This window comes from Crinia signifera, chromosome 6 (genome assembly GCF_055691185.1).
Source record: "Crinia signifera chromosome 6, ASM5569118v1, whole genome shotgun sequence".
Lineage (NCBI taxonomy): Eukaryota > Metazoa > Chordata > Amphibia > Anura > Myobatrachidae > Crinia > Crinia signifera.
Window position 1 is genome coordinate 47,662,036 of NC_139222.1, and position 24,184 is coordinate 47,686,219.

Consider the following 24,184-nt stretch of genomic DNA (forward strand, 5'->3'; position numbering starts at 1 on the left):
TATGACTACTATAAGCCTGTTCAACTTAGACCCATAGGCTATGCACTACTATCATAAGGGATACTATATAGTGTAACCTAACAAAACTCTTCATAGAGAGGCAGATCGCAACTATGTTACAAGGATCAAAATACAATAACAGTTTGTTTCATGTGTATGGTAAACACTGTAGCCCCTAGGCACAAACTAGTACAGCCTGTAGCCATTGTTGTTATCACAACCCTTTTTCTCAATAATACAGGCATCAGGAGGAACGCACTCCCCTTACACTTATCATAAGTGTACTACCCTATCAGTTTTGAAGGGTATACGTATCTTTTTTTGTATGTTATCTGTTTTGTGTGTCCATGTCTAGTACTAATTTTAAGATATTACAATAAAGGTTAATTTTAGTGATTACATTACTCATACCAGGGGTCACTCCCTGACCTTTTAAAATATGTTCTACTAAAACTGTCTTATATGATGCATACTTGAGAAACCCATCAAGTCCCCCTTTAACAAATCTGATCTAAAACTAGATATACGTTTTGAAATAAACCATTTGACAAAGAGTGCCCCGACAAAAAGAGAGTCTTTTCCTCCATTTTCCAAATTACTTATAATTACTCTCTAGGGAGCACCTCCACACCTGTAATTTCAAACAAGTCTTTCTTACTTGTACTTATACTTAATTCATTGTGGATCTATATATATTTTCTTTACTGTTCTAAACTATACCTGTGCACTGGTCTATCCCCCTCCCCTATTCCCTTAAAAATCGACCTGTATTATATGTGGTCATTCAGATAGGTCTCTAAGTCACCGTGGATATCAATTGACCTCCATAATCCCCATGTAAACTAAGGTTTTCAAACCAGTGTATTGTGTAAACAAGATATCATATGCGTGTATATAAAATATATTCTGTTGCTTATTCATCTCATCTAAGGTCTTTTCTCTTGAAAGTTATAATAAGAAAATGTTATGAATTACACTAAAACTAAAATTAAAATTATCTCTTGATCCTGGTCCTAGAGTGGGATTTGAACCTTCCTACATTGCGTTGCGCCGTTCATAGTCGAGTGCGCTATGCATAGTGCTATGACGGCTCTGGACTCTAACCATGTAAACTTAGATAAATTTATACCCTCCATTTCTTTCTATATATAAATGAAAAAATAGAAAACGTTTGATGATGCCATATAAAAAACAACTAACTATCTAATAATTTATGTATATTATATGTTTTTTTACTATGTATGAAGAACTTTTTAGTTTGAGGATTTATTATGTATATTATCAAACACTCATAGCTCGATCTGAAGCAATATGTTTTCCGACCTGTGAATCGTCAAAATAATCAACAGGTGTACTAGACTGCTACCCTCCAATGATTGGACGGGCCACCTTTTTATACCTGGGCTGATCACCCACAGACCATCTTCTGATGAAACCGTCAGCAATAGAAGGACGGAGAAACGCGTCAAGACTTACTTCACTCCGATTGTGACCGCTTTCCAGATTGCCTGTATCGATTCATTTGTGCCCCACATTGCCGGACTGCTCCCACCAACAGCCTAAGGTGCATCTCTCCAGTGTCCCCTGCACAGGTGTGCAGAGACGTTCATTACATCTGACCGTCCGGCGTGACTTACTCTTCAAGCCTTGTCAGCTCCCAGCGCTGGCTCTCTCTCCATCGGGGCCGCGCTGGTTGTCAGCAGACCAGCTGAGTTCTGTCTCAAGACACCTGCTCCCGGTACCGGCTCCCTCACCATCGGAGCAACACCGGTAGAAGCGGGGGTCCGTCTGGATACAACATCACCTGCTCCCGGTACCGGCTCCCTCACCATCGGAGCAACACCGGTAGAAGCGGGCGGTCCGTCTGGATACAACATCACCACCCCACGTATCTGCAGGAGACACTTGGTAATATAACCCGTTTTTTACTATAAGGAGCACCGTCCCACTAATAGCTATCAGCTGTACATTAGCACAATTCATAAAAAGGAACTTTATTATTGATCCCTCAGGAACTGTCTCAATTGAAGGCACAAATTATTAATCTGGTTCACGGTCGGAAAGTTTTAATGTATTTCTAGTGCTTCATGCATATTTTAATTTTACTGTCTGTATATTTATATTATTATTTTTCATAATGTATTAAATGTGTCATTATTTGTATAGTAAAAATCTAAAATTGATCAACACAGTGCGCTCTCTTTTTTAGTATATATTTCTTGTTCTTGGTATAAAAGACTTTGTCTTTTCTTTGGGAGCAGCATACTTTTGAGCTGTGTATCTTAAATAAAAAAACATATATATTATCAATTTTTTGCGCCTGATTTGCCCATAGGGCATTTTTTTCTAAGTATTTGTTGCAGTATCTTTTCTATAGAGTTGAGTTGCTTGTTTATTGTACTCATCTTTGTATATTTCTAAATCTAAAAATGTCAGCTCTTTTTGGCTTATAGTATGAGTAAGATGAAGGTTCAAGTTATTGGTATTTAATTTGTCTATGAACTGAAGAAGAAATGTTTGGTCTCCTTCCCAAATGAAAAAAATGTCCTCGATGTATCTTAACCACATCGCGACATGTAGTATGCAGACCTCATTTTCTTCATTGAAGACAACTTCCTTTTCCCATCTTCCCAAGAAAATATTGGCATATGTGAGGATACAAGCAATCATTTTTCCAATTTGTATGGGGGTCATTATCTTGGAATTCACTTGGGAATATGTCTTCCAGGTTTTCCGAACTGCTGTAAATTCCTGACTCAAGTTGAAACTCATATTTATTGTGTATAAAAGATTTTTGCTTCAGGAGTTTACACAGAATTTATTCTAGTTGAGGGGCTGTTACTCTCAAGGGAGAGAGCAATTTAGGCCCCACAAATGACTCCCGATGCTGGATAATCCCCTGTTCCAGTCACTTCAGATTACGAAGAGAGAGGGTCTTTATGGTATCTGCACCAGATGATCGAGAAATTATTTATTTTTGGAGAAATTTATATTGATCTTGGGGTCATAACTGACTCTTATTTGAGAGAATGGGTGAGATTTAATAGGGGGCGATTTTTTGGGGGGGCCAAAATCCCACGTTTTCAAAAAAGCGCACATTTAATAGGATGCAATTTGCTGGAAAAATCGCACTTTTTGCAGCGAAAATCGCACATTTTCACTTGTCAATTTTTTCTCACACTTCAATTCGCATCCAGATGTTTTCCCATTATAAAGTATACAATTCGCAAATTTAATAGGATGCGATTTTTGGTAAACGTTACCAAAAATTGCCAAAAAAAGACCAGGTTCTGACATTCGAATTTGACAGAACCATGATGAATTTGACAGAACCAGATCAGTGAGATATGTGCATGGTTATGTTTTATAAAATGTGTAAAAGTTAAATGGCATGGGGTCCCCCCTCCTGAGCATAACCAGCCCCGGGCTCATTGAGCCGGACCTGGTTCCAAAAATACAGGGGACAAAAAGCGTAGGGGTTCCCCATATTTCTGAAACCAGCCCCAGACTCTTGGACCGTTTCTGGTTCCAAAAATACAGGGGACAAAAAATCTTGGGGTCCCCTGTATTTTGAAACCAGCACTGGGCTCCAACAGCCCGCGGTTTCCTGCCACAGCCAGGGGACACTTTTTACATAAGGTCCCCCGGCCATACCATGAGCACCGTGGCTGGTCAGCCTTAGACAGGGTACCTGGGGGAGTGGGTCCCCCCCCCCAGGCTTCACCCGTCCAGGGCTGAAGCCCAGGCTGTCACCGGCGTCCGTCGGCTTTGGTCGCCGGCCTGATAGGGTTAAATCATTTATACATAACATTGCTTTATACAGGTGAACTACAAGTGCCAGCAGGCCTCCCCCGCATGCTGGGACTTGGCGAACCACAAGTCCCAGCATGCGGGCATTAATAGGCCTGCTGGGACTTGTAGTCCACCCGTAAAAAGAATGTTAAAATAAAACATACACACAGAAAAGTACAACTTTATTACACACACACACCTGACTTTTGCACCAACATACTTACCGAACAAGGGTCCAACGCTGCCTCCTCCTCCATAGCCAGCTCACCCCGCACTGACAGCGTGGTGAGCCGGCTTTCTGCGGCGCTGCTAACAGCTTCTATAGCGTTGTCTCAGCGCTATAGAGGCTGTTAGCGTGGTTGACTCGATGCGTCTCCATGGAGGCGCTTTCAGACAATCAGGGCTGAGCTATGCGTCTCCATGGAGACGCATCGAGCCAACCACGCTAACATCCTCTATAGCACTGGGACGGCGCTATAGAAGCTGTTAGCATCGCCGCAGGAAGCCTGCTCACCCCGCGGTTAGTGCGGGGTGAGCTGGCTGTGGAGGAAGGCAGCGCTGGACCCTGGTTCCGTAAGTATTATGGTGTAAAAATGAGGTGTGTGTGTGTGTATAATAAAGTTGTACTTTTCTGTGTTTGTGTTTTATTTTAACATTCTTTTTACAGGTGGAATACAAGTCCCAGCGGGTCCATTAATGCCCCGCATGCTGGGACTTGTGGTTCGCCAAGTCCCAGCATGCTGGAGAGGCCTGCTGGCACTTGTAGTTCACCTGTATAAAGCAATGTTATGTATGAATGATTTAACCCTATCAGGCCGGCGACCAAAGCCCACGGACGCCGGTGACAGCCCCAGGCTTCAGCCCTGGACGGGTGAAGCCTGTAGTTCACCTGTATAAAGCAATGTTATGTATGAATGATTACAATTGTAAAACCCCACTGGCACTAGGTATGAATACCTGCAGTCACTGTGTATAGTGCATCACACTTACTTTCCTCCGGCTGGTCATGGGTAAGGCACAGGTACCATGAGGTCCCCTGAATAATCAGGAGTTTAATTACGGTTGCATTGTGGGAGTGGACTACAGGTGTCAGTGCAGCGCAGAAAGAATTGGGCGCCAGGCCATCTCATAAAACAGCAATAAACAGTTTATTTAACATATAGCAGGGACGAAGCAGGGAAAACTTCTGAACACTCTCCTCCAGCACAAAGCATAATGGTTACATCAGGTCACTTATCATTCCATCTCCTCCAGCACATTAATCATATCTGTTACATCAGTTCCATCAAGGCACCTCCTCCAGCACATCACTTAATTGCAACAGCATAAATATGGCGAACAGCAGTTCATACCAGGGCATCCTGGGACTAGTAGTGCTACACATCACAGGTTACTGTCTCTCTCATACATAACAAGGACTCTTGTCAATGGGGGGCTACTCAGCATGCCACGTGGCTTCGACCACTCACCCAGATACGTCCTCTCCTGAGACTTACACCTGGCACTCTTCTAGGGCACCTCTACAGGTGGGCATCATCCTCTCACTGGACTCTGTGTACTGCTGCTCTTACACTGCGATCTCTCTCTCTCTCTGTTAGGTGCCTTGCTGGAACTGGCAGCACTCGCCACATGTGCTGTGAGGGGCTGCATTCTCCTCATGTTGCTCTGCAGAAAAGCACCCACAGGTGCTGCTGCTGCTCTCTTCATAGAAGGGGTGCAACTCATGATTGCTGTTTCCAAAGCTGGGGACCATGGAAATGACAGTTAGCCATTCCATAGCCCCAGCAACCATCCATGCACCTTCTCCTTCACTCCAAATGTGTGCTGCATCTGCTACTTTCTAACTAGGGATGGCCATCGACCATCGCTGATTCGAAATCATCGATGGTTAATGGCCGATGTCGAATATTTTTGCCATCGATGGGGGAGTACCAGATGGTTTCCCTCCATCGATGGAATAGCAAAACGATGTTTTGCTTCTTTTTTTTTTCTCACAAAGTACTGGGACAGGGAGCATAACTCCGCCCCCCGACACCCGCGAAGCACCGCCCCCGTGTTTTGATTGGCCCACAGGCCAATCAATCAAACACAATGGATGACCATCGATATGTAAAAATATCGATGGTCATCCATTGCATAGTTAAGCACTATCGATGGACAGTTGCCGAATTGCCATCGAGGGCAAACATCGATGGCAATGGCAACGATGGCCATCCCTATTTCTAACTACACTTCCTGTCTTCCCCCTCTGCAGGGGGCTTGCATGTGATCACTGCCTGATCTCCAAACTTCTCCCAAACAGTGCACAGGAAATAGACCTAGCTTATTAGGGGAATGGAGAATTTAAGCTACGGGGAGAGATTAAGCAATTTGGGACTATTTACATTAGAAAAGAGACATTTAAGGGGGGTCATGCTCAACATGTACAAGTATATCAAGGGCCAATATAAGGAACTGTCACACACCCTCTTTTCTACTAGAAAGGAATCTAGGACGCGAGGGCATGAGTATAGATTAGAAGAAAAAAGATTTCATTCAGCTAGTAGAAAGAATTTCTTTACGGTCAGAACAGTCAAACTCTGGAACTCTCTTCCCAGAGAGGTGGTAACGGCTGGCTCATTAAATGCGTTCAAGGCAAAGTTGGACAAACATTAACTGGATAAAAACATCCATGGGTACAAATAAGAAATATATTCTGTCTGTTAAATATCAGAACCTACCAAATCAGCAATGGATAATCTATACCAGGTTGAACTAGATGGACGCAAGTCTTTTTTCAGCCTTACCTACTATGTAACTATGTATGCATGATAAAACTAAATGGTATTAATTCTTGCAGTACCAGGGTATTACACAATCTCTTCATTTATGGAACTAGCCATGCCCTTTGGGTGGAGCATGACACGCCCCCTCAATGGGGTGCTGTGCAAATTTATTTTACCAACTATAATATCCCTGAAACTGGTTTTCAAAAGTAGGCAAGTATGTATTGCACTACTGTCCAATATGCAACACCATGAGGATACATGCATTAAAACAAATTCAGGCCCGACTAAATCACCCCTACACTGCCCCCCGATACGCGCATCTAAGAACCCCACTGGTCTTCGTCATATATTAGGTGAATTCGATCTCTATGGCGCATGGCGTACCAAACACCCGAGAGACAGAGATTTCACATTCTACTCTCATGTACATTCCTCCTATTCTAGAATTGATTTGGTTTTGACAGATAAATGGATGCTATCGTCTATCTCCAAAATTGAAATTTTGCCTATGTCCTGGTCCGATCATTCCCCATTCCTAGTTGTCTGGGATGTCAGCACCCGGAACACTACACCAGGTCCATGGAGGATGGGAAACTATATACTATCTCAGCCAGGGGTTCTTAAATCCATTCAACAAGACATTAAATCTTACCTTGACACTAATTCCCCTGAAGACACAAATATATTTAATCACTGGTGTTCACTTAAAGCTTGTATACGAGGGTCTATCATTCAAGCTGCTGCCAGGATCAAGAGAGCGAACAAAAATAATTTAGAGTTAGCAGAACAAGAAATGACTAGATTGGAGGAAGCACACAAAGCAGACCCCCTTAATAAAAAAAACCCTTTATAGTCAGTTGCTGTTAGGGAGGGAAAAAGTGAACTTGTTCTATCTTCAAGAGGTGCAACGAAACCTGTCTCGACTTAACCAGAGATTGTATGTCTTTGGCAACAAGGCAGGGAGGCTCTTGGCCCGCAAATTGAGAGGACGTCGGGCAAAAGCCGGAATCCATCATATATCTGTTTCCGGGGGGACCAGGGTATTGGACCCAGGTGAGATAGCTAACGCATTTTACTATGCGCAGCTATATAACCTATACTCGGACATAGACACCCCCCAACCACTTGAGGCCAACATTCAAGCCTTCTTAAATAAATTAAATCTGCCTAAACTAGATCATGAGACCTGCCTAGCTTTGGATTCCCCTTGGGCCCTCGTGGAGATAGAAAAGGTCATTGATGACTTACCCCGAGATAAGGCCCCGGGACTTGATGGTTACCCGTCTAACTTTTATAAAAGTTATAAATCAGAATTAGCCCCAGTTCTACTAAAAGTCTTTAATGAAGCATCTACCTCCCGATCATTCCCCAAAGAAATGTTAGAAGCGCAAATTGTAGCAATCCCTAAACCAGGCAAATCGCCTGCATTGGTATTAAACTACCGCCCAATTGCCCTTTTAAACATTGATGTTAAAATGTACGCCAAATTGGTAGCAAATCGTCTCTGCGCCCTTCTCCCCTCCCTTATAAATCCAGATCAAGTGGGTTTTGTGCCAGGTAGACAAGCCCCAGACAATACCCGCAGAGTCTTTAATATTATGGAATACTGTGATTTTCACAAAACTCCTTTATTAGTGCTGTCATTAGACGCAGAAAAAGCCTTTGACAGGCTGGATTGGGGCTATCTCAAATCCGTGCTGCTCTCCTTTAGCTTCCAAGGTAGATTTTTAGATTCTATAATGGCCCTATACTCTACCCCGTCTTCAAAAATATTTGTAAATGGAACCCTCTCCTCCAGTTTCAACATCACAAATGAACTCAGCAGGGCTGCCCTCTTTCGACACTCATTTTCGCACTGGCTATAGAACATCTGGCTGAGACCATCAGAAATGACCAAGAGGTGGAGGGACCCGAAATTGGGAATACATCTCACAAAATTAGTCTATTCGCCGACGATATCTTGCTATGTATATTAAACCCTACTTCCTCTCTCCCTAAACTACACAATATTCTCGACATATATGCTAAAATATCATATTATAAACTTAATACAACTAAAACAGAAGCCCTTCCGCTCAACATTCCCCCGGCGACATTGTCCCTTCTTAAAGATTCTCACAAATACGCTTGGCAGTCGCGGGCTATTAAATACCTAGGAGTCCATCTGTCTAGAGATGCTGACCTCATTGATTGTAACTTTGCCCCTCTGGTAGGCTCACTCGAGAAGCTTACGCAGGATTGGCTACTCCACAAAATATCCTGGTTGGGTCGTATAGCAGCGGCCAAGATGATGTTATTACCCAAACTAATGTACCTGTTTCGCGCTATCCCTAGATCTATCCCCAGACACCTCTCCCTCAGGATCAATAGATTGTTCTCTCGGTACATATGGAAAGGAGCCAGACCACGTATTGCCAGACGCACCCTAGTGCTACCAAAAGATTCAGGCGGGGTCGCGTACCCCGACCTTGATAGCTACCATTCCGCCTGCATCCTTAGTCAGGCCCGCGACTGGTTCGCCGTTACAAGCCCCAAGCCTTGGGTTCTTATAGAAAGACATTTCCTGGAGAGATACGATCTCTCCGAGTTATTTTTCCTTCCTAGGAAGGCAGTTCCCACCTGGACGGGCCCAGGAGCCGTGATCAGGACCACTATGGACGTTTGGCATGTGGTGATGGCGAAGGATCCAGATGTTTCCCTACCGGCCCCTGGCCTCCCTATTAAAACTTTGGCTAGCCTCATCCCCGATCTCCGTCTGGGCGCTTGGGTGGAGGGAGGGATTGCGTGCTTGAAAGACATCTTGGGCGCGGGCTCCCTCCTCTCTTTCCACCAGCTTCAGACACAATTCCATATACCTAAACAAGATTTCTTTAAATATCTACAGATTCGCCACTGGTTATCTGTTCATATGGGAAAACAAATGCCACGTTGGCCAGCTGTACTGACTCCCAGGCTGTCCTCTACCAATCACAGAGGGGGTATTTCGCGCTGGTACCAATATATTGGGTACTTGTTTCCTAGAACGGCCACAATCGTGAGTGATCGTGGCTCTTAATTAAGGGACACGATCCTCACGATGTGGCCGATTTTTTACAATTTTTTCACTTTGAATGACAGAAATCGGGTCAATCGGTCGGTCGCGACCAATTAAAATCGGCCGCGATGCGACCGACCGATTGACCCGATTTTTCCATAGACTTCAATGTTAAAAAATCTTTTAACATTGAAATCGGGAGGATCGCGTCGGTCTTGTGCCATTATAATGGCACAAGATGAGATGGACTTGATTAAGTCCATCTCACATAGGGTAAAATGATAAAAAAGGTGAAATGGCCCAATATGACCCATTTCACATTTTTTATGTGCCCGCCATGACCCCACGATAGACGTCAACCCGAAGCGTGGCGAGCGCAGCGAGCCCGCGAGGGGCGGCGGTGCGCGTCCTCCGACCTTTTCATTCCCCTACTATCCACTAGGGCGTGGAGTGAGAATAGAATAGTGTGGCGAGCGCAGCGAGGCGAGCGCAGCGAGGCGAGCGCAGCGAGCCCCGCGAGGGGACGCGTATACCTGTGAAGTTAGACGCGTCCCCTCGCGGGGCTCGCTGCGCTCGCCACGCTTCGGGCTCGGTGGCTCGCTGCGCTCGCCACACTATTCTATTCTCACTCCACGCCCTAGTGGATAGTAGGGGAATGAAAAGGTCGGAGGACGCGCACCGCCGCCCCTCGCGGGCTCGCTGCGCTCGCCACGCTTCGGGTTGACGTCTATCGTGGGGTCTAGCCCACTTAGTAACATTTGGGGGGGCAATTGAAACAAATCTGGTGAAAAAAAAAAAAATCGGGTGAACAATCGGTCGGTCGGATCGGTCGCATCGTATGCGACCAAATCGCATGCGATGCGATCGATCCGATTTTTTATCTTACGACCACAACGATCTAAATCGTTGTGGCCGTGCTAGGAAACAAGTACCATATATTGTCTTATTGGGTAAAAAGGAGAAATTTGTTGCTCAAACGAGATGGGAGCACGATCTGTCTCGGGTCATTCCGGATTCCGAGTGGGAATCAATTTTTCCTGCTTTGGGATCTCTAGATGTCTGTATCACTGCGAAATGTTTTACAAGCTATGTCATAGGGCCTATTTCACTCCGCGGCGGCTTCAATCCATTTGGCCCTCGACATCTAACCTCTGTTGGAGGAACTGTGGATGTGTTGGCTCTCTACTACATATTTTTTGGGAGTGTCCTCTCCTGCGGCCGCTGTGGAGTGAGGTATTCTCCCTAATTAAAGAAGTCCTGGGATTGTCGGTGCCACTGGAACCTATGGTGGTACTGCTCCATAGCATCCCATTCCCGTTGCTTAGTTGTGATAAATATATACTGGGCCACATTCTAATTGCCACTAAGGCGGCCATTGGCCGACTATGGAAATCCCCCTCCGTGCCTAACATTCAACTTATTATCAATAACGTACATAAACACTTTATTTTTGAGACTGCTGGCAGTAAATACTCCTCTTCGCCCTCCTCAATACAGATCAAATGGTTTAAGTGGGGAGAGTTTCGGGAAAGGGAAGGTCAGCCCCTCGACCACATTGAACCTGTTGATTTATTAGTCCTGCACGAGATGAATGATTGTTCCCCCTAGTTTTTTTTTGGGGGGGGGGTCTTAATTCGGGAGTTACTTCTAAGCATCTTTTTTTTGTGTTTCCCCCTGTTGTGTCTGCCTCCCTCTTGTGTCTGTCTTTTCCTACTGCTTACTGTTTACTCACAGTTTTATTAAATATGGGACAAATTTTTGGGATATTAATCCAAGGTACTTGTGAGTTATCCGGGCTGCCGATTTTGTCCTTAAGTTTAGTTAACTTAAGGACACCCGACCGACGTGATGCCCGCAATTTAGCCCAAATCGGGGGCATCGCGTCGGTCGTGGCCGTTATAAGGGGCCGCGACGCGATGCCCGCGATTTCCCATAGACAGTAATGTTAAAAGACACGATGGACCCGATTTCCCATTGACAGTAATGTTAAAAGACGCGATGGACCCGATTTCCCATAGACAGCAATGTTAAAATAAAATGACAATGTGAAATTGGCCAATATGGCCATTTCACATTGGATATGTTTTAAAAAAAAATGTTTCATGGCCCCCCACCACCATTAACGCCACCCCGCTATTGACGCCAATCCGAAGCATGGCGAGCGCAGCGAGCCCGCGAGGGGCGGCGGTACGCGTCCTCCGACCTTTTCATACCCCTACTATCCACGTCGGCGTGGAGTTAAGAATAGAATAGTGTGGCGAGCGCAGCGAGCCACCGAGCCCCGCGAGGGGACGCGGATACCTTCACAGGTATCCGCGTCCCCTTGCGGGCTTCACAGGTGTCCGCGTCCCCTCGCGGGGCTCGCTGCGCTCGCCACGCTTCGGGCTCGGTGGCTCGCTGCGCTCGCCACACTATTCTATTCTCAACTCCACGCCGACGTGGATAGTAGGGGTATGAAAAGGTCGGAGGACGCGTACCGCCGCCACGCTTCGGGTTGGCTTCAATAGCGAGGTGGCGTTAACGGTGGTGGGGGGCCATGAAACATTTTTTTTTAAAACATATCCAATGTGAAATGGCCATATTGGCCAATTTCACATTGTCATTTTATTTTAACATTGCTTTCTATGGGAAATCGGGTCCATCGCGTCTTTTAACATTACTGTCTATGGGAAATCGGGTCGGAAATCGGGTCCATCGTGTCTTTTAACATTACTGTCTATGGGAAATCGCGGGCATCGCGTCGCGGCTCCTTATAACGGCCACGACCGACGCGATGCCCACGATTTCGGGCGCGATTAAAAAATCGGCAGCCCGGATAACTCACAAGTACCTAATCCAATACTGGGCAAGCTACGACTCTGTCAGCCTTATGCACCTTTCTGTATGTGGAGAAAGTATTTTTTTTCTTTTTTCAATTTTCTTATCACCTTTTTTGTAACGTTTATTGCATATGCTTGCATTATGGCATGTTCATGTATGTTCCAGTTTGTCCTATTAATAAAAATCTAATGTTAAAAAAAAAAAAAAGAAAAGAACAAATTCAGTCTGTGAACAGTATTTGTAAGTTTCTCAGAAATAAACATATTTCACATGACTCATAACAAGCAGCAGATGAAGACAAAGAACAGCATTGTCCTTAATTTCTCAAAGAAGGACACATTCTGATGTATGGGGTGAGGGGAATCTGGTTAGAGTTTGGTCATACAGTAAGTAGGAAATGTTTCAGACATACATCTGAAATCGCATATTATGACATTTTCTGAAATTGGAATTTAAAAAAAAAAAAATCGATCATTTTATGGGATGCGAATTTGCGGGTGGAACGTGCGATATGGTGCGATTTTTAGTCATGAGAACATGTGAATTAGTGGACATGTGCCATTTTGTAGAAATGGTAATGTGCTTTTAATGTAAAAAATGAAAAAAAGAATAATGGCTCGGGGTCCATTCCTGGCTCAAAGAACCAGTCCTGGTATCAGAAATACAGGGGACCAAAAACATAGGGGATCCCCAGCATTTGAAAAATCAGTACCGGGCTCAAGGGCCGTTCCTGGTTCACAAAATATGGGGCCAAAATGACTATGGGTCCCCCGTATTTTGGCAACCAGCACTGGACCCAAACAGCCAACAGGTTAATGCTACAGCTGGGGGGGGGGGACTTTTTACATAAGTTCCCCTGGCCAATACATAGAATGGGCTCATTGGACACCGGAGTAACGGGGAAGATATTGTGCGTGTGTATATATATATATATATATATATATATATATATATATATATAGAAAGAGAGAGAGAGTGAGAGAGAGAGAGAGAGATACAGATGTACCACAGCACTCACCATTCCTAAGAATTGGGTTCAAACAGCACCCACACTTCCCAGGTTAGGGTGCAGTAGCTTAACCTGGGACAAATACAGGGGGCCCAGCACTCACCATAATAAACTAACTCACCTTAACATACAAATAATCAATTCAATAAATAATGGGGTTTTAGTTCATGAATTGATCGATGCATTTAAGCTTGCAGCCCATCGCCAAGGGACCCCATTTCACTACAAGTCCTATACTAACAACTGGTCCTACACTAAGAACCTGGCCACTGCTGGCACATCATAGTTAAAATGAACATGTGTTTTTTCTTGGTTTAAAGCTCACCTGCCAACTACCTTATGGCTTTTAACGATGAGGCAGTCACCTAACAAACCTGAATTAGTATTAAAGGGGAAGCTGTCACAGTTTTCAGATGAATGAGCTTATCTAGGGTGCATGAGAAAGCTATGATCACAGTAACAGAAGTCAATTAAAAAATAACCCACATATATAGAGATACAGATGTACCACCGCACATGAGGAAATAAAAAGTAAAGCATTTATTTACTGCTGTTTGGTGAGTGCCCTGATTCTATATAATTGTGGACTTGGACCATATATTACATATGTGCCTGATGGAGCACCACATTAGGAGGACCTTAAACCGTGAGTGCATTGGAACTATTAATATATATATATATATATATATATATATATATATATATATATATACACATATATATGGATCCCTGAGGACGGGCTAAGATGACCATATACTGTATATATAATTAGTTGAGAGTATTTACACAAATAGAGCCAAAGCCATGAGCAGACCACCCAACCAGAACACTGGTCACGCCCCCCACATTACTAGGTGCTGGCCACAACCCCTATTATTGGGCATAATAGGCCCTTGATAATTTTCAGCTCCAGGCCCATTTAGACGTTAATCTGGCACTGCAGGTAAATAGTTCTTAAACAGGCATGAAGTGGAGATAGATGTTAAAGTACCCGGATGTATCCACTCTTAATGCTGGATGAGAGTCCACCCTTTGGTCCGCGGTTCAGTGCAGCCCACCAACGCGTTTTAGACATCTTCTTGTGTCCTTTTTCAAGGAGAATGGCTGCATATAGTCTCCTCCTGCTTTATATAGGGTAATCTGTAGTTAATGTTCCAATCCCTGGTGACTTGGGTGGTGACTTCCGGTCATGGCCGTGTACTTCCGGTCGCGATCTGATTCGTATCATCAGTGATGTGAAGCACGAGGTGCCCCACTTCCGGTAGCCGTCATTCCGCTTCCGTTCACGGACCTTGCACAGATCATTCTGCCACACTTCCTGTTTGACAGTGCCACCTTTCCTGTCTGCAGCCATATTTGTTCTTAAATGGATAGAGACTCTATATCGCATATATTCTTTGTATACAGGCGGGGCAAATGATCACTATAAATCGTAAATAAATGCATACAATTACAAAAATTTATATAATGACAATAAAAAGTATTCCATTTAAGATCTTTCAACATATAACAGATCTAAATAAATACATATGAAAAATGCACAAAATGTATAAAAAATATAAAAAATACAGATACAACTTATTTTTAGAAAAAAACATAAATTAAAAAGAATTACAAGAACCATTTCACTTTGATATTGGCATTTAACCCCTTGGGTTTAAGGGTATTGAATTTGTATATAATTTTAATTTCCTCCTTCGCTAGACGATTATTTGTATTTTTGTTCCTATAGTCGGTTCCAGGGGCGGATCCAGGATAAAATGACAGGGGGGGCACCATGATAAAAGAGGATTTCGGTGGGGGAGGGGCGGTGTTAGTGGTGCCAGTGTACATGCTAAGAGAGCGGCAGAGAGAGGGTGGGGATGGGATTAAAAATAGGCCCTGGAATTTAAAGTACGCAGGCCCACCATGGTGACAAAAGTGAAGGATGTAGTTGTGCACGCGCCGAAGGCGCACTCCGGAAAACTTCATCTAGTGAAAAGGGGGTGTGGTCACTCAACAGGGGGCATGTCCTTGAGTGTAGTGTACAACACCATATACAACTTCTACACATTATGCAACAAAATACTAGACCCCATTATACTTGCCCCTTACACATGATGCCAAGTGGAATGAGCCAAAATTCAAATAATGCCACATGGATTGAGCCAAAATTCAAATAATGCTACATGGATTGAGCCAAAATTTACATAATGCCAAATGGATTGAGCCAAATTCATAAAATGCCACATGGATTGAGCCAAAATTCACATAATGCCACACGGATTGAGCCAAAATTCACATAATGCCACACGGATTGAGACTAAATTCACATAATGCCACACGGATTGAGACAAAATTCACATAATGCCACATGGATTGAGCCAAAATTCACATAATGCCACACGGATTAAACCAGAATTCACATAATGCCACACAGATTAAGCCGAAATTCACAATACACTTCATAAACAGGGACATTGTCCACCAAAGGCGCGCATTAAACATTTACACCATAATGTCCATTACACGTTAAGTTACACGCCATTATGTCCATTATGTATTATGCCAAACACCATAATGCCTATTAATAATTATGCTACATAAGTGCTGATTATCTACATGCTCATTGCCAAGGGTTCCATGCTCATTGCCAGAGGTTCCATGCTCATTGCCATGTAGGATTACATGTCATTGCCAAGGGGGAATACATGCTCGTGGTAAATGGGTAACAGCCGCTGCCAGGCAGAAGTGATAGCCACTGACAGTGGCAAAGCCTGGCTGTATTCAGAGCACTGCAGGTCCCGGCTATTTGAAATAATATCCCTTTCACACCAGAAAATGCATTCCCTGGTTGGCCCCTTTTACACCAGCCTAGTCCCTGCATTTTCTGGTGTGAGGGGGAGAGAAAACCACCCCTCCCCCCCTTTAACCAGTTATCTAATTTAACCGGCTATATCTTCGGAGCCAACTGACCCATTTACATGACAAGTAGCATATTGAAGAACTTTTGAGTGGGCTTTGAATGATTTAGGTCCAGTGAAACTGGAACGTTTGGTTCCAGAGTAACCTGCCCTCAAAGAACATGAACAGCCATGAAATTACATTTCAAATATAAAAAAATCGGTTTACATGCAATATCTCTGAAACCCATTGAACGATACGGACCAATCTGGTATCATATTGAAGGCCCAGCGATTTGGAGTTGAATGAGATCAACCACAAGCTTCTGTGATCCCATGGGGAACTGGCAGCCGTCGGAACCGTGTGGGGGTCGGAATTGACGGGTCCCATATTATCGCTAGAAACACGGGGCTGGGCTCGTTGGAAAGCCCTGGTCCTCAGCTACAAAATAAATGACAGGGGGCACGTGCCCAGGTGCCCCCCCTGCTTCCGCCACTGGTCGGTTTGTGCGAATTTAACCTTAAAATGTGAGAAACTGAAGATTTATGTGTATTTATGTGTATTTTTAAAATGTTGAGAAAGTGAATGGGACTCTAGTCCTTTCTTAATATTATTCAGGTGTTCACTGAGTCGTACCTTAAAAGGTTGAGATGTGCCACCAATATAAAATAAATTACAAGAACACTCAATCCCATACACTATATTCTTAGTGTTACAAGTAATAAAATCATCCAGAGCAAAATTTAGTTCCATTAATATTGATCTCAGTTAATTTACTAGTCCCATTGCTTTTCACTTGTTTACATGCTTTACATAACCCACATCTGTGGAACCCCTTTGTTAGGGTTCTTCCTTGACTTTTGGTATACTGGATAGCACTCCTTACTATTTTTATTTTGACACTTTAAGGCCCCCATACACTAGCCGATTTTGGTCAGATTTCAGCCAGATCAGTCGGATCTGGCCGAAATCGGACCAAAATCGGCTAGTTTTGATGTCCCCTTCAGATCCGATGCGCGGTCCCGTGCGCATCGGATCTGCGTCGGGTGGTCGGACCTGCTGCACGTCCGACCACCCGACTTGGGACCTAGTGGGGCGGCGCGGCGGTGGAGGGAGCAGGGGGGGCTGGGGACGCTGCGGGGGACACGTCTGTGTCCCCCGCTGCGGGGGACAGCGTCTGTGCGGCGAGAAGGTAGAGGGAGCAGGGGGGGCTGGAGACGCTGCGGGGGACACAGGCTGCATAGAGCCGGGCAGGGGGAGCCGGCCGGGAGCTGTCAGTAATGAATAAAAAAAAAAGCCCATACAATGAATGGTCGGCCTGTGATTGGCTGTGCGCTCTCTCAGCCAGTAAGCAATTGGCTGAGAGAGCGCTCAGCAGCCAATCACAGGCTGCCCATTCATTGTATGGGCTTTTTTTTTTATTCATTACTGACAGCTCCCGGCTCCCCCTGCTCGGCTCTATGCAGCCTGTGTCCCCCGCAGCGTCTCAAGCCCCCCCTGCTCCCTCTACCTTCTCGCCGCACAGACGCTGTCCCCCGCAGCGTCCCCAGCAGCGGGGGACACAGACGTGTCCCCCGCAGCGTCTCCAGCCCCCCCTGCTCCCTCTACCTTCTCGCCGCACAGACGCTGTCCCCCGCAGCGGGGGACACAGACGTGTCCCCCGCAGCGTCCCCAGCCCCCCTGCTCCCACCAGCTCCCACCTCTTAGCCCCCCGGGTTTTTTTACATGTGATAAATCGAGACGATTTATCACATGTAAAAAATGGCACATCAAGTGCCAATCTAATCAAGCTCCCCCGGGGAGCAGCCGGGGAAGCTCAGGGGGAAGTCGGGGGCGACTTGTCCTAAGGACAAGTCGCCCTAGTGTATGGGGGCCTTTAGCCTCTGGTTAGGAGCTGATTGGCCGGTGATAAAGTACCAGGCACTTTATCACTTCTCCTCCTTTATCACTACTTCATACATCTACCCCTCTGTATGGAGTAGAAGATAGATTAGGTAAGAGTTGGAAAAGCAAATTGAGAGTGTACATTCTAAAAAAGGGGTGGGGGGTATACATGATATTTATGTGCCTCTAATTTATAGATCTGTGCATGTGAAAATCTGTGTCTGTTATGTTGCACAAAATTTGTAGCATGATTGAAATGTGGGGCTGGAAAGAGTTTGCTTAAGCCAGTGATTTCATCCGGAGGGTCACCTAAGGACTACACAGATGTCTGATGGCCATGCAGTTGAATCGATAGTGCAGCAGTGGATCACAGAAATCTGCCATAGGTATCTTTTAATAGCAGTCTCGAGGGGCAGCCGCATTTCCTGGACCCAAAGTGACAGAAACAGTATTGGAACACTAAACCAAGCCCACCTGCTTTTTGAGGCACGCATCTATGGTGCATGCATGCACCAAGTGTCAAATAGGTAAGGGATGCCACTGGCTCTTAGTATAGATGGGCAGATTTTTTAAGCCTGGTGAAATGATTTAGTGGCTCGTAATATTGCACCAGCCAATCTGCTCCTAACCTTCATTTTTCAAACCCAGCATGTAACTTCACAATTAGGAGCTGCTGCATTAACAACAGGCACTTTATCACTTCACCAGGCTTAATAAATCTGTCCCATAGACTGCTACATACCTCCCAACTGTCCCGATTTTAGCTGACCATCATGCTTTTTTTTTACACAGTCCTTTGTCCTGCCCGGGCCGGCAGTGTCTTGTGTTGAAGGGGGCAGTTGGTAGTCCCCCCTGCCCGGTGCTGCTCTGCTCAGCAAAGCAGCAGGGACAATATACAGTGAGAATAGGGGGTGGGAGGCATGGCCAACAGCTCACACAGCCACTGGCAATGCCCTCACAGAGGCTAAATTGGGGTGTGGCCTCGCGGGAGAACCAAAATAATAGGCCACACACCCTTGCCAGTAGGTCATGCCCCCAAGATTTCTGATACAAGCCTTCGCCGCGCTAAGGGTCCCATCTCACAGTCTTCAAAAGTTGGGAAGTATGCTGCTATGACATAAAAAAAATATTATATACTTTTTTATACTTTTAGATTCAGTTTATGAACCATTCAGCAGTACAACAGAGAATTGCTTTTCTACCAAAATAACAGTGACATGAGCTATCATATTCTTTGTAGTGACAACATTAACAAATTGGTGTTCCTGTACTCTCATCTGTTTTACACAGAGCACAAGGATGTATAAAGTCTTTTTGTTCAAAACAAAACTGTTTTTTTTTTTTTTTTTTCAGTGGGTTTATATTCATCAGTGTTTGGGGCATTACAATTGCTCTGCCTGTTCACCTGCCCCTTCATTGGATTTGTTATGGACTGGAGGATGAAAGAGAGTGATGAACGGTAAGGTAGAATAAAACAATTAATTAAATTGTCTAATAAAGAGCAGATGGTAATGTAGTATAAAAAGATTTCTGTAGGCATTTAGGGGGAGAATTATTAAATCTTCTAGGAGGACTTGTGGAGTAGTTGCCAATAGCAACCCATCAGATTCTAAATATATTTTATCTCATACATTAAAAAAAGGTACAGTATGCAGTTACTGGGTAGACAATCAAATTATTAGAACAGGTCCAGGGTACCAACGCGTTTCACTGATAAGACTAACAGGTTTATCAAGGTGTCTCACTGCTGTTAAGGTACTGACATTTATACCCAAAACCCTTACTGGGCCATATGCATAATTAATAGAGTCACTTGTTCAATTTTAATAACAATAAAAAGACTAACTTGGAGACAGAAAGATATACACATAATTATATCATAATACATACATACATATGCCAAAAAGATAATTCAACTTAATTGCATCAACATACATTTGACCTCCGCAGATCACTTCTGGGTCAAGTGACTCCTAGATCTCTCAGATATCACTATTGTTCTAGGAGAAATCGGGTTTAACCATAGATGTCGACATAAATAGCTCCATTATAAGGAGGTGCTGCAGATGATCTGCAAAAATAGATTGTCATTAATCTACGATCCAACTAGAAGTACACTATGGACCAGCATGCAGTGGCCGGAAGTGACGTTCTGTGTTCCGAAACAATCTGGGTGCGCGAACACCACTTTCGGCTGCTGGAACGCGGATGTGTAACGGTCCAGAGAGGCGAGTAAATGCTGTTTATAATAGACCATAAAGGACGTAATAGCGCCCAAAAAGTGTGGATGAACTCCACAAATATGTTATCCTCGCGATTTGCATACGATTTGCATACAATGCAATTAAGCACACCCCCACTGTCCACGTCAGCTCGAAGCGTGGCGAGCGGACGCAGTACGCGTCCTCCCGACCTGTTCATATCCCCACTATCCACGTCAGTGTGGAGTTCATTTTATAAAGTGTGGTACACATCAAGTAATCTGCGTCCGCTCACCACACTTCGGGCTCATTTTCCGTGGCCGCTTGCCATGCTTCGGGCTCGCCACACTTTATAAATACAGCTCCATGCCGATTTGGATAGTGGGGGTATGAACAGATCGGGAGGACATGTAACACGTCCGCTTGCCACGCTTCAGGCTAACGTGGATAGTGGGGGTGTGCTAAATCGCATCGCATGCAAATCACATACGATGCGACCCGCGGGCAGTGCCGCCATGAAACTACACAAGTACCCTCATATATTTAAGACAATTATATATCATATATATTACATACATAGGAGTACTTTCTCTATAACCAGGGAACGGGCATGGGATATATATACAGTACAAAAAGACAAATATAGGAAGAGGGGTTTCAATGGTTTACATTTATCATAAAGAACCCTTAGTTCAAATCAAATAAATCATAAAACCACATTAAGTTCCAATGAGTTGTTTAGTCCTTTGGGGAATAACGAATCAAATCTAAAAATCCAATAAATTTCCTGACTACACAAGGATTTGTATCTGTTACCTCCATGTTTAGTGGCATTTATATGTTCAAGTCCTAATGTAATTGTAGACCCTTAGGGTGAAGCTCTGAAAAGTGTCATGAGACACTATGAAGTGGATTCTTGTTAAGGATGTTCTTGAGATGTTCCAGGAATCAGGTTCTCATGGCTCTTTCCATGAGAAAGAGCCGTGACGTTGCATGGCATATGGACACTAAATGTAAGAAAACATATTTGTAATAAATAGTCATAGCAATTCACTCTTAAACTTTTTCTAGTGTTCATTCAGCCGGAAAGTTTCAAAAACATGTAAACATTATTTTTGATAAATATAACTCTTCTGGAGTTAAGAGGTCATGATCACCACTGAAATCCAAAAGTACAATACTGTAGATGGTAAATATAGCAAAGTGGAGATAAATTGTAGGCGCTGCCCAAAGCAGCCAGTAAGCACCTCCTTTTATAAACTGTACTAGAAGCTTATTGATTGCTATAGGCAACTTCTACCATGTTAGCATTCTATAGCAGTGGTGGAACTTGTGGGTGATGTGCTCAGGCACAAAAATATAATTTGGGCCCCCCTCCTCCGCCCCAACCTAAGTTCACAATATGCAACATAGCAATGGGTGACAGGAAGAGGCAGAGTGTGACAGGGAAAAACTGTGGGTGACCGGAAGGAGGCAGAGAGTGACAGGGAAAAAACAGTGGATGACAGGGAGAAGGCAATTGGTGACAGGGAGAGGCAGAGTGTGACAGGGAAAAACTGGGTAACGGGAAGAAGATGACAGAGGCAGCAGTGGGCCCCCTAGTCCTCAGGGGCCAACAGAGGGTGACAGGAGCAGCAGTGGGCTCCTTAGTCATCAGGGGCCCTAGTGCACTGTCAGTGTCGTAACAATAAAACAAGCACCCCCCCCATCGAAAATTTCAGCAGCGATATCCCGTAAAATAAAGCCTGCCTGCCTGCTTCCCCCCGTAAAATAAAGCCTGCCTTCTCCCCCTTAAAATAAAGCTGCCGCCTCCTCTAGCATCCTCAAAAAGTGTCTGCTGTAAGGGGGCGGACATTTTGTGTGAGCTATTTCTTATTAGCAGGAGCCAGCCAGGAGGAGAGCCGGGACTGTAGACCAGTAGATCTGAGGGTCCCAGCCACAGACTCAGCTGCGGCAAGCAGCGGGGTAAGGCAGGCCAGTGCAGCGCATCTATAGTCCCACAGACATCTGGCGCCCACACTCACTCAGTACCTCCCCACAACTGCGGGGTCTGCAGGGCCTTTGTTATGCCACTGTGCACTGCACCTGCTGCACCAATGGTAGTCCTGCCTCTGCTCTAGAGGTTTTGATGCATCCCCCCTAAGTTAGAATGCTTAAAGCAATGATCATTAGTGTGAAAATTCTATAATTGGTGGGTCTGAAAATGTTTAGTGCCTAAGTAATGTACCTTGAAGTTTCACAAGCAGCATATGCTGAACAGATAGATCAGCCAGAAAATATTCACAGCTTGCTAAACCAACTGTCACACAGAAAAGTATTGTTTATGAGAACGGCTATTGGCAGGATCCTAGGATGAATGTAGATTAGTCATAGAAACATCATCTTGAAATTATTTGGTTTTCTCTTTGACTCATTATAATAGATTATCAGGTTACCTGAAAAAATGTCCATCTCCTTTCATTCAGTCAGTATTACCTATGAATGCTATTGGTACAAAGTTTATAACCAAGGGTATGTAAAAGAGAGAGAGAGATATTTAGATTTAAAAAATCAATTATCTAGGGCCTAAATTTGTGTTCCTGATACTCCATAGTACTGTAGCATAGTTGTTGAGGATGAAAAGAGATATTAGTCTATCAAGTTTAACCTATATTTGATCTCCTGCGGTGCACTGCTGTAAATGACCCTGATGAAGTTAACTATCTGTTAAAATCAGAATCCTTGATGCGTTTTGGTTCTGTATCTCGGGCAATGTTTTGGATCTGAATCTGTTCCAAAACACCACAATTTTCATGTTTCATGTTTTGGATCTGTATTTATTTGCCCCAAAAACATAAAAATCCTCCTACGCTATTAATAATCTCAATATCATTCATTTCCACTCATATTCAGTCTATTCTGAACACCTCACAATATTGTTTTTAGGGCAAAAGGTTGCACAAGGTGGCTGGATAAATATACTGAGCCAAACAAGTGTGCAGCACAAACACGTGGCTCATCTAGGAGTGGCACTGCAGCGGCAGACAGGATGGCAGTTTCAAAACTAGGCCCCAAAAATCACATAATGGCAAAAAAGAGGTGCAAACTGAATTGTTGGGACCTCCCACCCACCCTTATGTTGCGTAAATAGGGCATGCACACTTTAAAAAAACAATCATTTCAGCAACAGGGTCTGCCACATGACTGTGGCTAAAATGATTGGTTTATTTTGGCCCCCACAAAAAAAGAAGCAAGTCACCTCTCCCTGTACAAACTGGCTCTATAGAGGCAAGATGTCATCCTCATCCTCCGATTCCTCACCCCCTTCAGTGTGTACTTCCTCATCCTCACAGATTATCAATTCATCCCTGTTGGACTCAATCACAGGTCCCTCTGGTGTGTCTGGAGGCAATTGTTGGTCTTCGTTCAAGAATTGATAATTAATTTTGATGAACATTATCTTCTCCATATTTTGCGGAAACAACCTTCTACGCAGCTCACTGACCAGGTTCCCCGCTGCACTAAAAACTATTTCGGAGTACAAACTGGAGGGGGGACAACTCAAGAAAAATAGAGCCAGATTGTACAGGGGCCTCCAAACTGCCTTTTATTTCCTGCCAGTAGAGGTATGGACTGTCTGACATGTCTACTTGGATGCTGTCACCAAAGTAATCCTCCACCATTTTTTCAATGGTGACAGCATCCAATGCAGCGACAGTAGACATGTCAGCAATCAATGGCAGGTCCTTTAGTCCGGACCAGATGTCCCACCAGCAGGTTGTGTCGGAAATTTCAGTTGTTTCCTTGCAGCCAC

General features: G+C 44.3%; 1 protein-coding gene across 2 annotated transcripts in view; it reads left to right on the top strand.

The window, feature by feature from the left end:
• SLC43A1 (solute carrier family 43 member 1) overlaps positions 1-24,184 on the top strand; it is a 229,498-nt gene that overhangs the window by 166,939 nt on the left and 38,375 nt on the right. For both annotated transcript variants that reach the window (XM_083146125.1, XM_083146126.1), the window contains exon 11: positions 19,544-19,649. In XM_083146125.1, the coding sequence (XP_083002251.1) occupies positions 19,544-19,649 (106 nt within the window). The remainder of the gene's footprint in view (positions 1-19,543; positions 19,650-24,184) is intronic.